Source organism: Scheffersomyces stipitis, chromosome 1, assembly GCF_000209165.1.
Source record: "Scheffersomyces stipitis CBS 6054 chromosome 1, whole genome shotgun sequence".
NCBI classification, from domain to species: domain Eukaryota; kingdom Fungi; phylum Ascomycota; class Pichiomycetes; order Serinales; family Debaryomycetaceae; genus Scheffersomyces; species Scheffersomyces stipitis.
This window is the reverse complement of record NC_009068.1, coordinates 2,758,418-2,771,625: the sequence shown is the minus strand read 5'-3', so window position 1 is coordinate 2,771,625 and position 13,208 is coordinate 2,758,418. Positions and strand designations below refer to the sequence as shown.

Here is a 13,208-nt window from a genome sequence, read left to right as displayed (position 1 = left end):
GTCAATAAATTCTATTACTTATGAAGTGTTCAGGATTTCAACAGAAATAATGCTATTCGGTTTTTCTACTAGGTGTCGAACATCGCCTGTCTTTCATCTGATTTTATCGTTCCTCCATTTTTCATATGCTTTTCTTCCCTGGCCATTTGTATACTGGATCTAAGAATTGTAACGCGGGGTTATAGAACCCGTGATAGCTGATTCATGGAGATGTGAACACTTCACTATACAGTATACACTATACATATGTAATTACCACTTGGAATCAAAAGCCTGGTCGAAGTCAGTCAACACAAATCTGTATCTGACGTCACCGACACTGATCCTGTTCATCACCTTGTGAACACCTTCTTCACTGATAGGCACCTTTTCGATCCATGGAGCCAAGTTGTTGTCGGCGTACAACTTTAACAATTCGTCGGCTTCCTTCATGGAACCAATACCAGACCCAGCAATGATACCACCTCCAATGAGCAAGTTGAATGGAGCAATGGTGATGGATTCATCCGCAGGAGGGGCAGAGACAGTGACGTATTTGCCACCCAACTTCAAAGTTCTGATGAACGAGTCGTAGTCGACTCCCTTTCCGAAACTGGCACAGTTAAGGATCATGTCGAAGGTGTCCAAGTTGGAGTTGGCCCATTCTGTGTCTTCCTTAGTAGCTATGTACTTGGATGCACCCATCTTGAAAGCATCTTCCTTCTTACTAGAGCTTCTCGAGAATGCAACCACTTCCTTAGCACCCAAAGCCTTGGCAATTTGAATAGCCATGGATCCCAAACCTCCAATACCTACAATACCAATGACCTTTTCCTTCAAGTCATAGCCTGCGTGACGAACAATTGGAGAGTATACGGTCAATCCACCACAGAGTAAAGGAGCAGCATGATGGACATCCAAGTTAGCTGGAACACGAGCAGCGAAATGGGAGTTGACTCTGACGTGAGAGGCATATCCACCTTGGGTAATGTAACCACCGCACTTCTTGCTAAGAGAGTTGTAGGTACCAACGGTGCCCTTCTGACAGTATTGCTCGTTGTTGCTCTTACAACGGTTGCATTCACCGCACGAGTCAGATTGAGCACCAATGGCAACGACGTCTCCAAGCTTGTGTTTGGTGACTTCGGGGCCGACCTCAATGACTTCACCGACGATTTCGTGGCCCACGACCAAATCGTCTCTGTTTATAGGACCAAAGTTACCAGTAACGGTGTGACAGTCACTTCCGCACACAGCGCAGGCAATGACCTTGATGGTTATGTCGTATGGCATAAGTGGTTTAGGGTCGAACCGGACGAGTCTGGCCTTGTTCCAGTTTTCAGCCTTATCGACTCCGAATCCGGAGAATTTTTCAGGTACAGTTCTTGAGGTTGTCATTTTTGGCAATTGAGTTTTTTCAATGTTGGTCTACGGAATTCCTTTCTCGAGTCGGTTACAGGCAGACCAATGGCCTTAAATAGACACCTAACCCACTGGGTTGGAGAACACAATTCATTTGCAGTCGGACTGAGCAGATCAGAAGTATTTTTAGCACCGGGATTTCCAGATAGGGCCCTGCAGCAATTAGCGCCGAAAAAACGCAGCGGATCATTTTAGAGCGGCGGAATACAGAAAAAAGATCCGCAGATCAGATGAGAGCTTAAGGAATTCTGAAATTGACCAGATAATACAGATAAAGGCTACAAAATCGCGGAAAGCGAGTGATAACGTAACCGACTAAGTTAAACATGATATTCAGAGTAGACTTCAGTTGTAGACTAAGAATTTGTAGTTAATTTGGTCCAATGAAAGTCTTGTTCGTCTGAGAAATTAATCTCCGAGGTGTACATTCAAGATTCGCTCACAATGCTCATAATAACTGTCAAACTACTCGGCATTTCCTATCCTGGTAACCCTGTTCCATACCATATTTTGCAGACATCATTGCGGGCCGAGACTCGGATCTCTCTTTCAGATCCGTTGACCTCAGGGCACCAATGGATCAATGGTCTTCTTGGATGTCTCCTTGGGCTTTGAGCAATATGATCAAATTTAATACCCGTAGTAACTCCTTTTCGGCCGTGTCTATGTCGTCGTAGTTCAAAGCCGAAATAGCAATCTTTCCATGTTTCTGAACCTTGCCCATCGGCTCGGAGAGTTGCGATATTCTCCTTGGTGGTGATGATGCGCCTGTGCGGAAGAATCCGTAGTAGACGGCTTTCTACTACTAGAATCCGATATAGTTCTGGAGGAATCACGTATATTGAAGAGCTTTTATTAATATGAGTGAAATAATCATGTGGCAAGTATTTGGGTGCTCCCGACCTTGCTTTTGCTGTCGCTATCTTCAGGTGGAAAATGAGGAACTCCAGGTAAACTGACATCAGCATAACCACCAATAGCTTTTTCATCTTCAGCATCTGCTAAGGAGTCGTCGTCCAAAAATAAGAGAGTCTGTGGAAATCGATTGGCTTCGTTTGTAAACGTAGGCTCATCAGGAAGAAACAGAGGAGCACCAGGCAATCTAAACGTATCCAATTTCCGACCCTCGTCTTCTTTCTTAGCGGGTACACCATCAAATACAGATAAATCAACCAATTCAGTAGGAGCACTAGGCAATTCTTTACCTTTTTCTCTATTCTAACCAGCATCATCGTCGTCATGATATGATGACGATGTGGGGTTTCCTGACCAATTCCTTCGTTCCAGACTTATTCAACTCCTCTTCCAGATCGAGGCTCGTACGCTCGTTCTTGTAATTAATTTCATCTTTATGATTTTTGACAATTGATACTTCAAGACTTTGGGTTTTTCCGAATGAGAGCTTCAAGCAACTTCGCGTCAGATGCCTTTCCACCAGTCAACTTGTTCCAGTCTACGGTTGAATCGTCGTTGCTGGTGAAGATCGACAAAAGAAGCAGATAATTGAGCGTGGCTCTAAATTTGCCTACTAATGCCGGCCTATTGGTACTTCTGGTGAAATTGAATAGATTTTCAAGGCAAGAGTTAAACAACTTGTATGAGAAAGATAACACCATACTCAACGATAAGGATCTATCGTTAAGCGCTTTGTGCACAGACTCATCTTCTGTGGATCCAACAACGCAATGGTGAAACTCGGGATTTCTTGCGATTTCGTGAGCAACTTGTTCAGCAAGATACTCCAAGACTTAGCATTTAAAATTACACAATGTGTCAACGAGAATGTTTGATTGGCAATAGACGAGGACTGCAATGACTGTGCTGACTGGGGTTATGTGCTCTTACGATGACAACACAGAACATAATGATCATCAGTGTTGGGTCTGCAATAGGTTAATTGGTATTATATTAAATTGCTGTCAGCAGGTAAGTGCAACCCTCTCAATGGGATAAGGCAATGTAGATATGGCAACCTCCCCCGCTGCAATTGCACTAAATATAAGCAATTTTACACTTTCAGAAACTATCCTCTCTTCAAATCAATACTTTCAGACAATTCATCATTTTAAATGTCAACGGCGAAGCCGAGAGGACAGGGAAATTTTCACCTGCTGTCTTTTGTTTTCATCTTGGGTAGACGATTTATCTAGTTTTAGTTTCAACAAGTCAGTTATCTAACCGTTGGTAAGTGTATTTACAATCTTCTAGGGATATGTCAGTCATATCACAAGGATGTTTTTCGCTTTGGGTTTCCTCCAACCTTCGGTGTGAATTGGAGGAAGATTTATGACAAAGAAAGAGGTTAAAAATCAGTTGCAAAAAGGAAGTTTTTTTCGATAGTCCAATTGTGATGTACTTTAACAACAAGGCAGATGAAAAACATCTTAGCTGGTTAGTATTAACAGTCTCTTTGACTGCTACTAAACGGGTTTGTATTTTTTGAGGATTAGTATGAAGCCCCTAAAAATAATAATCTTTCCCGAAGAGTTTGAACGAATTCGGTCGGTCGTATTAATATTTTTGAACCTGTGGTTTGAATGAAAAGTGAAATCACTGTATCACGAGATACGAAAGCTGTGTTAAGAGTCATCATTATTATTCTTATTATTACAAAACTAAATATTCGAATACTTTAAAGTTGGAAGTTGTAGAGGCATTTGGATACAAAACCAAAGATCATTGTAAGTTTGATATCTCTTTGACACTCCTGGTATCATAAAATTGCCAAAGTAGAACAATCTTAAACCATCATCGATAGATTCCCGTAGCGAAAGAAATATTTCAGCTATATTACCATAGACAATCGTAGACAGATAATATAACATCTACGACAACCGGATTGTCACTACAAGGCGGTTCAGGTTGACATCGTGCAAATACCTGACTCTGTTGTTCTGTACAACCGTAGGTTTCGGTGGACGAGGTGGGGGCACATAGTCTGGGTTTTTAACCTGTGTTTTGTTGACGTAGATCTCGTTGTACTCAAATACATCAGGTACTCCCAAGTCCACTGCACCAGGCAATATACTCGAAGGAGCAGGTGTGCGGAAAGTCTTGGGGAGATCAGACAAGTCGGGAAGTACAGGGCCACCTCTTGCAGCATGGGCGGCGATTCTTCTAGAAGTGATGGTTCTAGATGTAGAACTGGCCTGCAATTCCAGCTCATTATGTCTTCTCTTACGGCGCGAATCTCGCTCGATTTCCTTCTCCTGCCTCTCTACTTCAAGCTGGGTCAACTTGATGAGCGAAGGAGTGTAGTCGGCAACGTTCGAAGGGTTCCTCAAGATGGAAAAGAAATCATCGACCACAGATAAACCAGGAGCTACCAAGCGCAACGATGGCAAAAGATGGCTTCTGATCTCATCCTCATGGACAGGAGTACCGTCAAAAGCGTATCCTATCAACGTCAATGCCTTGTGATACAACTGTGTCTGCTCTCTAATGGTGTGAGCAATGGCAGTAGTAAACTCTCCTGGAAGATTCAATTCGTCACACATGTAGATGGCAAAATCTTCAGGATCATTGTCCTCGTAGTTTAGCACATCCCACTCGAACTGGTCTGTCAACTGGGTGTTGTTGATGGTGATGTCTAGCTTGATAGGCACACGGAGCTCTCCCATAGTCTTGAGAGGTCTCTTTTGATAATCGTTGATCTGGTCTTTGATGGATGATAGTATCGTGTCGTAGTGCTGTTTCGATACAAACTTGTAGTCTTCTATCAATTGTCGCGTGAAAGCTTCAACCGATAGCACTTCTTCATTTAAATCCCACAAAAATGTATCTCTCAACTTGAAACGATCACGTTCCTGATCGAACTCCAACCTAATAGGAACATAGTTTTTGGGTTTCTTGCTATTTCTGAGAACCTTCGTGTTGATGTCCTTATCGGTCAAATCACGCTCGGGAAGCAATAGTTTCGTAGAAGTATTCGTGATGCCATTGCCGTAGCCCTGGTATCCTTCTCCCCAGATAGAGTTGTTAAACTGTCCCTTGTTGGAGGCATTGATAGCAGTCATACGCAACTGTTTAATCGTGTTGTACGATTGAATGTCCTTCTTCAAATTGTCTACAAGCTCTTTATTCTCTTGCGCTTTAGCTCCTAAATTAGCCAAAAACTGACCGTCTTTACGGGTAATTGACTCATACAAAGTCACATCAGCCGGAACTTCTTTTCCTTGTGCTCGAATCTTTCTGGACCACTCATGAACGTCGGAATTCAACGTTTCAGGGATCTTGGAAAGAATTTCGGGGGGTATATGTGAAATTGGCAAGTTGGGATCATGAGGTTGTCCTCCTACAATAGGAGCTCCTAGAGCCCCCAAGGATCCCACACTTCCTATACTTCCTACACTTTGTGGAGGTGGCCCTCCCGCTACAATTGGAGAAGTTTGATTTCCCATTCGGTACTGAACGGGTACATTAACCCCCGAATTTACATTTACAATACCGCCAGGACCCATTGGAGCCGGCACAGGCTGCCCTCCAATCATGTTGGGCGAGCCATGCCCAATATGCTGCTGTGGTACCATCACACCAGTGGCCGACGCAGGCTGTCCACCGTAAACTGACTGCTGGGCCTGATTAGGCATGGCCCGTCTAGGCATAGACATGGGGGCCCCGCGGGCTAATGGTGGCAGTTGGTGCACTTGGGATGGGCCTGCAAGACCGGCTGGACCTCCAGGAGCACCTAAACCTCTTTGTGCATTCATCATGGCCGACTGCTGTTGCTGCTGCTGAATATTCTGTTGTTGTAGAGATTGCTGAGGTATAGACTGTTGTTGTTGTTGTTGCTGCTGCTGTTGCTGTTGTTGCAAAGCCTGCTGTCTCTGGATGTAATTCCGCATAATTTCCTGAAACTGCGGATGGCTTTTGAACTGCTGGAGCTGTTGCGGGTTCAAACTGGCAAGTAGCTGGGGAGTTATTATGGGTACAGCTCTGCCTTGAGACTGCTGGGGTCCAGAAGGTTGTTGCTGTTGGGGACCCAGTCCTGGAATCCGGCCATCATTTCCGAGGGGCTGGTTTAAATTCATCCTGGCTATACGACGGATGTTTTACGACGACCACAGCTCTTCTGTGAATAAAGTTGGAGTTGTATCTTTCCAAAGAACAGTACAGCTTGAATATTTCACCATTTCTTGTTTATCAAAAAATGCGACTGTATGATGTCGTGAAATGTCGTGGCGACATTTTTGCAATCAAGACCACTATAGCCAGCATCTATTTGGCTATGATTTTAGTTACAGAATTTGGGGCATAATATCATGTTGAGAGTGGTTGTGGTTATAGCATTATGAATGGAATAATATAATATATACAGTTGGTATTTTGTAAATTGGTTTAACGTATATACAGTTATTATATGTATAGTTTTTTCCATATGTAAATGATACATTATAGGATATATAGCAATTCTAGCTTCAATAGCTTACTTAGCAACGATGTATATGTAGTATATTACATTAACTAAATTACTATTATACCTTCATTAGATTTTGTTCATTTTATTCTATTATACATTATACGCCCATGAAGTCAAAAATCGACCCCATGTTCACATACCGACGCCCACAGTCCTGCAAATACTTCTGCACAACATCCTGGCAATATCCAAATAATTCTCTGTTCTGTTCAGCAAGAGCAGCAACTTGTCCCGAAGCAAGCTTAGTTGGTGCAGCTTGTGCACTCTGAGTAAATGCATCATAGATCGGTCTCAATTCGTCTTTCTTTGCCTTGTCGACATCGAAAATTGCATTGAAATACAACAATTGGTTGTACAAGGCCTTATCACTGTATTTGTATCTCATGATACCCTTACAGCCATGAGCCAATCCAGACGAACCTATGCAACGCTTACCGTACACCGAGATTTGTCTGGTAGTGATTCCACAAGCGTTGTCGTCACAGACTAACCAACCCGAGTAGTACACCGAGATGTGTTTACGAATGGCACCCTCCAATTGTGCAGTGAGCTTGAGAACAGGGAAGTTGTAGCTGCAAGAATTACACGTCACACCATTGAAGGTAACAGAATAATCACGGGAAGCAATTATACCTCCAAAGCGGAATTGTTTGCCACACTTACAATTCAATACAAGGAAACTGGCTTGTCTGAATCTTTCGGAGTCCGTAACACTTGCTTCCAACGATGTGATTTCGCCAGTATTTTCGCTATTCTTAACTCTCAAGATGAACTTCTTGGTGTCGATATCCAAGCACTTAGCCACTCTCACCATATCAATGCCTTCTATTCTTTCCAACAATCTTTCTACGGGAGCAAAAATTTGTTTTTCCAAGTAGTAGTTGGCGTCTGGCTTCAAGTCTGTCTTCTTTCCCAAGAGCTCATGGATAGCTCTGGCCCTCTCTGGGGGCAGCGACTTGTCGTCATCAGACTTCGGAGCAGTGATCACATAAGTAATAACACTACCAGCTTTGATGACCTTACCATCGGAACGTAATTTTAATGCTACTTGAACCTGAGGCATAGATTTACCGTTGGGGTAGTTATTCGGGTCCTTGGATAACTTGGTGTTGATCTTATACTTGTCAACGGCAATTTCATTATTCTTAATCTTACCTGACATTTCCTCCAAATAGTCATAAACATCACCTAAAGCCTTTTCAGGATCCAAATCCGACAAGATCTTCATCAATACAAATGCTGATATTTCTTTCGAGAGCTGACAGTATTCACGACGTCTCATATCCAATCCCTTTACTTCCAAAGTTGTGCTGATTTCACCAGTCTTGGAGTTGATGGAGGCATTCATGGCGGCGTACTTTTTCTTAGCATGCAACAACAAACGCTTGAATACGTTATCGATATCTATTTCCAACAATCTGTATCTTTCATTAACCTGTAGCTTGAATTGCTCACCTATTTTGATAGCTTCTTGGAAATCATCGACACCAGTATCAATCATAACCGAGTCTGTATCACCATAAACAACTCTTAAACCAATGGATTCTGCCAATTGTCTGGTATCCATCAAGATTTCTCTACCCTTGTTTGTCACCAACATAGCCAATGGCTTAGCATAGAATCTAGAATTGATGTAACCCAAGCAACCATACATAGAGTTGGCTGTCAACTTCAAAGCCTGCTGTCTGATATCGTACTGGGCTCTTTGGAAGGGTGTATTCTTGGGATCCTTAAGCAACTTCTTGACTTCTCTACGACGGGACACCAAGCTGTTCAACAATCTGGGTAAGACACCAGCAGCAGAATCCCTTTCAGGAAGTGAAGGCATATCTCTATCTTCATCATGAGTAACGTTGAAGTTATCTCTGTCAACTGTAGTGAAACAGATGTTGAATTCTTGGATAATACTGGGATACAACGAGTTGAAATCCATAACAAGAATGTAGTTCTTGTGCAAGCCCTTCTCCGGCTCAAACACAAGACCACCCTGATACTTTGGCTTCTTGTTGGACGTTACAGTAGTAGCGTCATCCTCTGTAGCTTCCATCTTCGCTTCTTGTTGGTGATTGGCGTTCTTGTGGAATTTGTCTTCCTTGTCTGGAACAATATAATTATTTCTCTTGAACTCATGTAATAAAATGAATTCATTTCTACCAGCTCTGGTACCACTTAGAGTGTGAGACCAAGCGTTACCAGCAATGTTAGTCAATTGCTTAGACAAAGAGAGAATTTGAATGGAAAAGGCAATCTCGGCTGTGATCTGGACATTGCTAGCATTATCCTTAAGTGCCATCAACATAACATCTGCGTTCTCCACAAACTGAGGACTCTGATAGTTGATTTCGATGGGAAGGTGTTTCTTCTTGCAGACTACGTCGTACATTTCAGGCAATTCCCAAGACTGACACTTAGAAGTTAACGACTGACCCATTTCGTTGGCAATATCACATAACAACCTTCCCTGGAAAATCTCACGGATAAGCAAGTTGTTTCCGAAGCCCTTGTTGTTACGTCCAAATCTTTCTGGGAACAGCTTTCTATTACGACGACCAAGTGCAGAATAGGTGGATATCTTGAAGTCATACATTCTTTGCACTAAAACATCCAATGAGATGTTTTCTAGTCTGTGACCTATGAATACATCTGGGTCCAGTCTCTTGATACTGGCACAAAGAAGATTCAATAACACCTTTTCATTAGGGCATATTCTCAATTCCAAACCCTGTTTTTCTGCCAATTGCTGTAATCCCGGAGGAACTGTAGCAGAATTTACTGGTCTCACTATAGTAAGCATTTCACTCGGTTGGAGATTTTCATCGATAGGAGCATCCTGTGGAACATCACGAAAAGTAGCAAGAGATACGGCTACTACTTCTTGCTTGTTTTGCTTTGGATTCATGACAGTTTGAACAGCAATGGACGTCACTGTCAAGTTGGGAGCCTTTGGAGCTTCAGAAATTGGCTTGATATAAGACGGAGAATCAATGGATACCTCTACCTGACAGTGGGATGTGTTTTGAATAGAATTGAAGTCACCATTGGAAACTTCAATCCAACATGGGCCCATGATGTTTCTCTGTAGAACAAATGCTTCGAAGATACTTGCATTTGTTCCAAACACATGGCTGAAGGTTTCACCTTCAAGCTCAGATGGCATCACTATATTCTTGTTCTTATTGGTCTTGAAAGGCAACAAAATCTTCAAATACTCGGTCTCCTTAGGAATTCCGGCAAGCTCAAAGGCATACTTCATCTTTTCTGGTTTTGCCCTGAGCCCATCCAAGCCAAATTGATGTAACAACAATGGTGTAACTTCGTCGTTGACATCAAGAGCTGTTACAGGCTGCTGTACGTCCTCTTCATCGTCTACCAAACGAAACTTTCTGGGCAAGAAGTATAACTCTCTACAAAGTCCATTGATTTTGACGACACCTGACACTAGATTACCTTCACGAGTCAAGATCTTACCGAAAAGAAGCAAGGATGAATCAACTTCACAGTAGTCTAGCCAAAACATCTTGAACGAGTCCTTGTCATCGTTAGAGCCGACAATTAGTGCTTCGTCCAACTTTTCAGTATAGTTGATCTGCGAATAAGACGTGGCTCTAGTGGGAGAAGATGAAGGGATATCTACAGCTTTTACAGAAGAAAAAGTTGCTCTGTTGTTCTTGTTAGCAGCAACAGCACGTGGTCGTCTAGAAACAACGATTTCATCTTCAGAATCGTCAGACTCTTCTACCAGCTCGTTTTCTGCAACGTTTAAAGCCTTCGTAGAAGGATCGATATTCTCCTTCTCTTCTGCAATAACCTCATCCTTCACCTTCTTAATAGGAGAAGAAGGTTGCTCCTCCGTGTCCATATCCATAGAGAAGTCTTGAGAGTCGTTGTCATCTTCAACGTCTATGGAAACATGTTTGACTGATTTTTCAGATTTGACAGAAGTCGAGAAATTGAAGGTTTTCTTCTTCGTTTTCATGACCTTATTATTGCTTGAGTTGTTCTTGAAGATATTGGTGACTTCCCTCTTGGCCTTCTTCTTTGTAGGAACGGAATCAGCAAAGTCGTCAAGAATGTCATCGATGTTGGCGTCAACCTTCTTGGACTGTACGGGAGCAGCACCGCCAGCAGGCTTGAAATAGTTGCTTATCTGGGCTACCTTGGTGACCTTGACAGGTCTTTGACTTTTCTTTTTTCTCTTAGTCCCAGCTTGTGCCTCTTCTTCATCTGAATAGTAGTTTGGCCTAGTAGAATCGTCCCATTCATCTACCCCATTGTCTACGTAACCTTCTCCATTATCGTCCACAATAAAGTCATCGTTCATCAACTGTTTTCTCTTGTGTTCTCGATATGTTTCCTCGTCGACTTCATCGTAGATTCCGACATCGAGATCTTCTTCTTCTGATACGGCAAAATCAGCAACACTTGCACCAGTTTTTCTGGCTTCACGAAGCTGCTTCAACTTCTCTCTTTTACTGGCTCGCAACAGCATGTCAGATATAGAAGTGGAAAATGAATATCAAAAATGTACGAATATGAAATTGGAGGTGAATATCAAAGCTGAAGACTAAAATTGAAACGTCAGTATATACAAATTGCCAAATAAGAAGAACGGGATACAAATATAGACAATTCTGTATTTACCCAATGGATAGAGATCACAAAAATTCCTACGCGTCTCGTCTGAAATAATTGTGAAAAATCGTGAAGCCGAATTTTGTGTGCGCGTTTTAGTTGCAAAATACGCGGCCCCGATTAGCATCAAGATATATGTAAAATAATGGAAATAGTAGAGCTTCCTATTTAATGTGATGATAGAGATACGATCCATATGTGGCGATTGAAATGTTAAATATTTCAATTTTTTCATACTGAGTTTTTGGCATAAGTGTGCTTTGTATTATCATATTAGAGTTAAACAATATTTAGTCTTTGGAATCTCACTGAGATGCCCATCGCATTATTAATAGTGTATAAATAAAAACAGTAGAATCTTTTAGAGAGCGTCGTAGGTGGCCTTCGAGATAAGACCCTTGGAGATTCTGTCAGCAACAATGTTACCAAACTGGATCAACAAAGCTCTGTCGTTGAGGATGTCTTTCAACAAGTTGAGCACCAAGTTGGACTCCTTAAGGGCCTGCAACAATTGCCCAAGTGAAAGGGCACCGGACTTCAAGATGGCGTCCAAGAAGTGTGCAGCAGGAGCAGCCAACTCTGGAGTAGTCAACAAGTGTTGAATCACTGAGGCAGCCAACCCAGAGTCTCTGAGAGCAGTGAAGAGGTCATTCAACAATTCGGATTCTCTCTTTGACAAATCGTATACGTTGAAGGAGTCGTCAGCTACAGCTTCGACTTCAGTAGACAACTCGTTGAGTTCTCTCTTGGAGAAGATGTTGATACCGTTTTGGGCCAACAATTCCTTACCGATTCTCAATAAACCTGGAAGAATTTCTGGATCATTCAAAGCCAAGTGTAACACTTGCAAGATCAAGCCAGACTTCTGGAGGGCAATCAACACATCAGTCAAGTTGATCAAACCAGACTTGAGGGTAAAGATAACCCCATCAATACTGATGCTGAGCAACTCCGGACTTAACAATACGAAGTCAATGACGACGTTGGCCAAACCAGAGTCGTTCAAAGCAGCCAAGATGGCATCCACAATGGGAATGTTGGATCTGCTGGCAAGAACTTGCAAGTCACTAACTGTAAGCTCACGCTTGTAACCAGGAACATTATGTTGTGCATTGTATTGGTTCAAGCTGGTAACCAAAGACTCAAGCTTAGCCTGCTCGGTAGTGTCGAGGCTGGTGGTAGCTTCTGTTTCTACAGGAGCAGCAGAGCAGGCAGCAGAGAGGGCCAAGAGGATTTGAATGTAGGTACAGAGCTTCATTTTCAGAGATAGATAACAGTGAAAGTATTTGAGCAACTGACATTTTGGCCAAAGCTACACACATATATATACTCTTTCAAAGATTAGTTGAATGTGTCCTATGAGCTTCAGTTCCAAATGGTGACCGTATTGTAGTACCAGTTTAAGGAAATTGCAGCCGTGGACTTTCTCATTTTCGCAGCAATTTCTTATTTGTTTGCTGCAGTTGCAAAATTCCTAAATGGGGAAACTTCAGCAAGATGCTGGTTGGCACCAACAATAAACTAAACTGGTTTCATAATACACGAAGCAGCATACAGCAACAACTTACATGGAGTTACAGATTATGAATAGTGATGATATAAGTTTTGCGGCAAGAACTGGTGGAAATTCTCAATTGTGAGGTACCTCAAACTCGTCTAAGAGCCAGAAACCACCAAATCAAGTCTTCAAAAAGTTAAATGTGTTGAAATAGTACTTTTCGATTAATGAGGACCATGACCAATACTAGAAGGTGGA

At 42.3% G+C, this 13,208-nt stretch overlaps 5 protein-coding genes across 5 annotated transcripts; all 5 read right to left on the bottom strand. All coding sequences in view use genetic code 12, as the record gives it.

Annotated features, from left to right (window-relative positions):
* Window positions 1–252: 252 nt before the first annotated feature.
* On the bottom strand, window positions 253–1,377 carry ADH6 (NADP-dependent alcohol dehydrogenase; the record flags this gene model as incomplete). The annotated part of the gene is made up of 1 exon (XM_001386826.1): window positions 253–1,377. One exon carries the CDS (start codon window positions 1,375–1,377, stop codon window positions 253–255), a length of 1,125 nt encoding a protein of 374 aa, XP_001386863.1.
* Window positions 1,378–2,274: 897 nt separating this feature from the next.
* On the bottom strand, window positions 2,275–2,748 carry PICST_29026 (predicted protein; the record flags this gene model as incomplete). Its single annotated transcript, XM_001386825.1, has 2 exons — window positions 2,275–2,619; window positions 2,725–2,748. The coding sequence occupies 2 exons, from the start codon at window positions 2,746–2,748 to the stop codon at window positions 2,275–2,277; spliced, it is 369 nt and encodes a 122-aa protein (XP_001386862.2).
* A 1,478-nt stretch (window positions 2,749–4,226) lies between these two features.
* PICST_53150 (predicted protein) lies at window positions 4,227–5,612 on the bottom strand (the record flags this gene model as incomplete). The annotated part of the gene is made up of 1 exon (XM_001386824.1): window positions 4,227–5,612. A coding segment is annotated over one exon (1,386 nt), but the record flags the coding sequence as incomplete, so codon positions are not given.
* A 1,226-nt stretch (window positions 5,613–6,838) lies between these two features.
* POL1 (DNA-directed DNA polymerase alpha Required for mitotic DNA synthesis, premeiotic DNA synthesis, recombination, and full sporulation) lies at window positions 6,839–11,387 on the bottom strand. The gene has a single exon (XM_001386823.1). The coding sequence runs from the start codon at window positions 11,307–11,309 to the stop codon at window positions 6,918–6,920; it is 4,392 nt and encodes a 1,463-aa protein (XP_001386860.2). The 5' UTR covers window positions 11,310–11,387; the 3' UTR covers window positions 6,839–6,917.
* A 426-nt stretch (window positions 11,388–11,813) lies between these two features.
* Window positions 11,814–12,710, bottom strand: PICST_29023 (predicted protein; the record flags this gene model as incomplete). Its single annotated transcript, XM_001386822.1, has 1 exon — window positions 11,814–12,710. One exon carries the CDS (start codon window positions 12,708–12,710, stop codon window positions 11,814–11,816), a length of 897 nt encoding a protein of 298 aa, XP_001386859.1.
* Window positions 12,711–13,208: the final 498 nt, after the last annotated feature.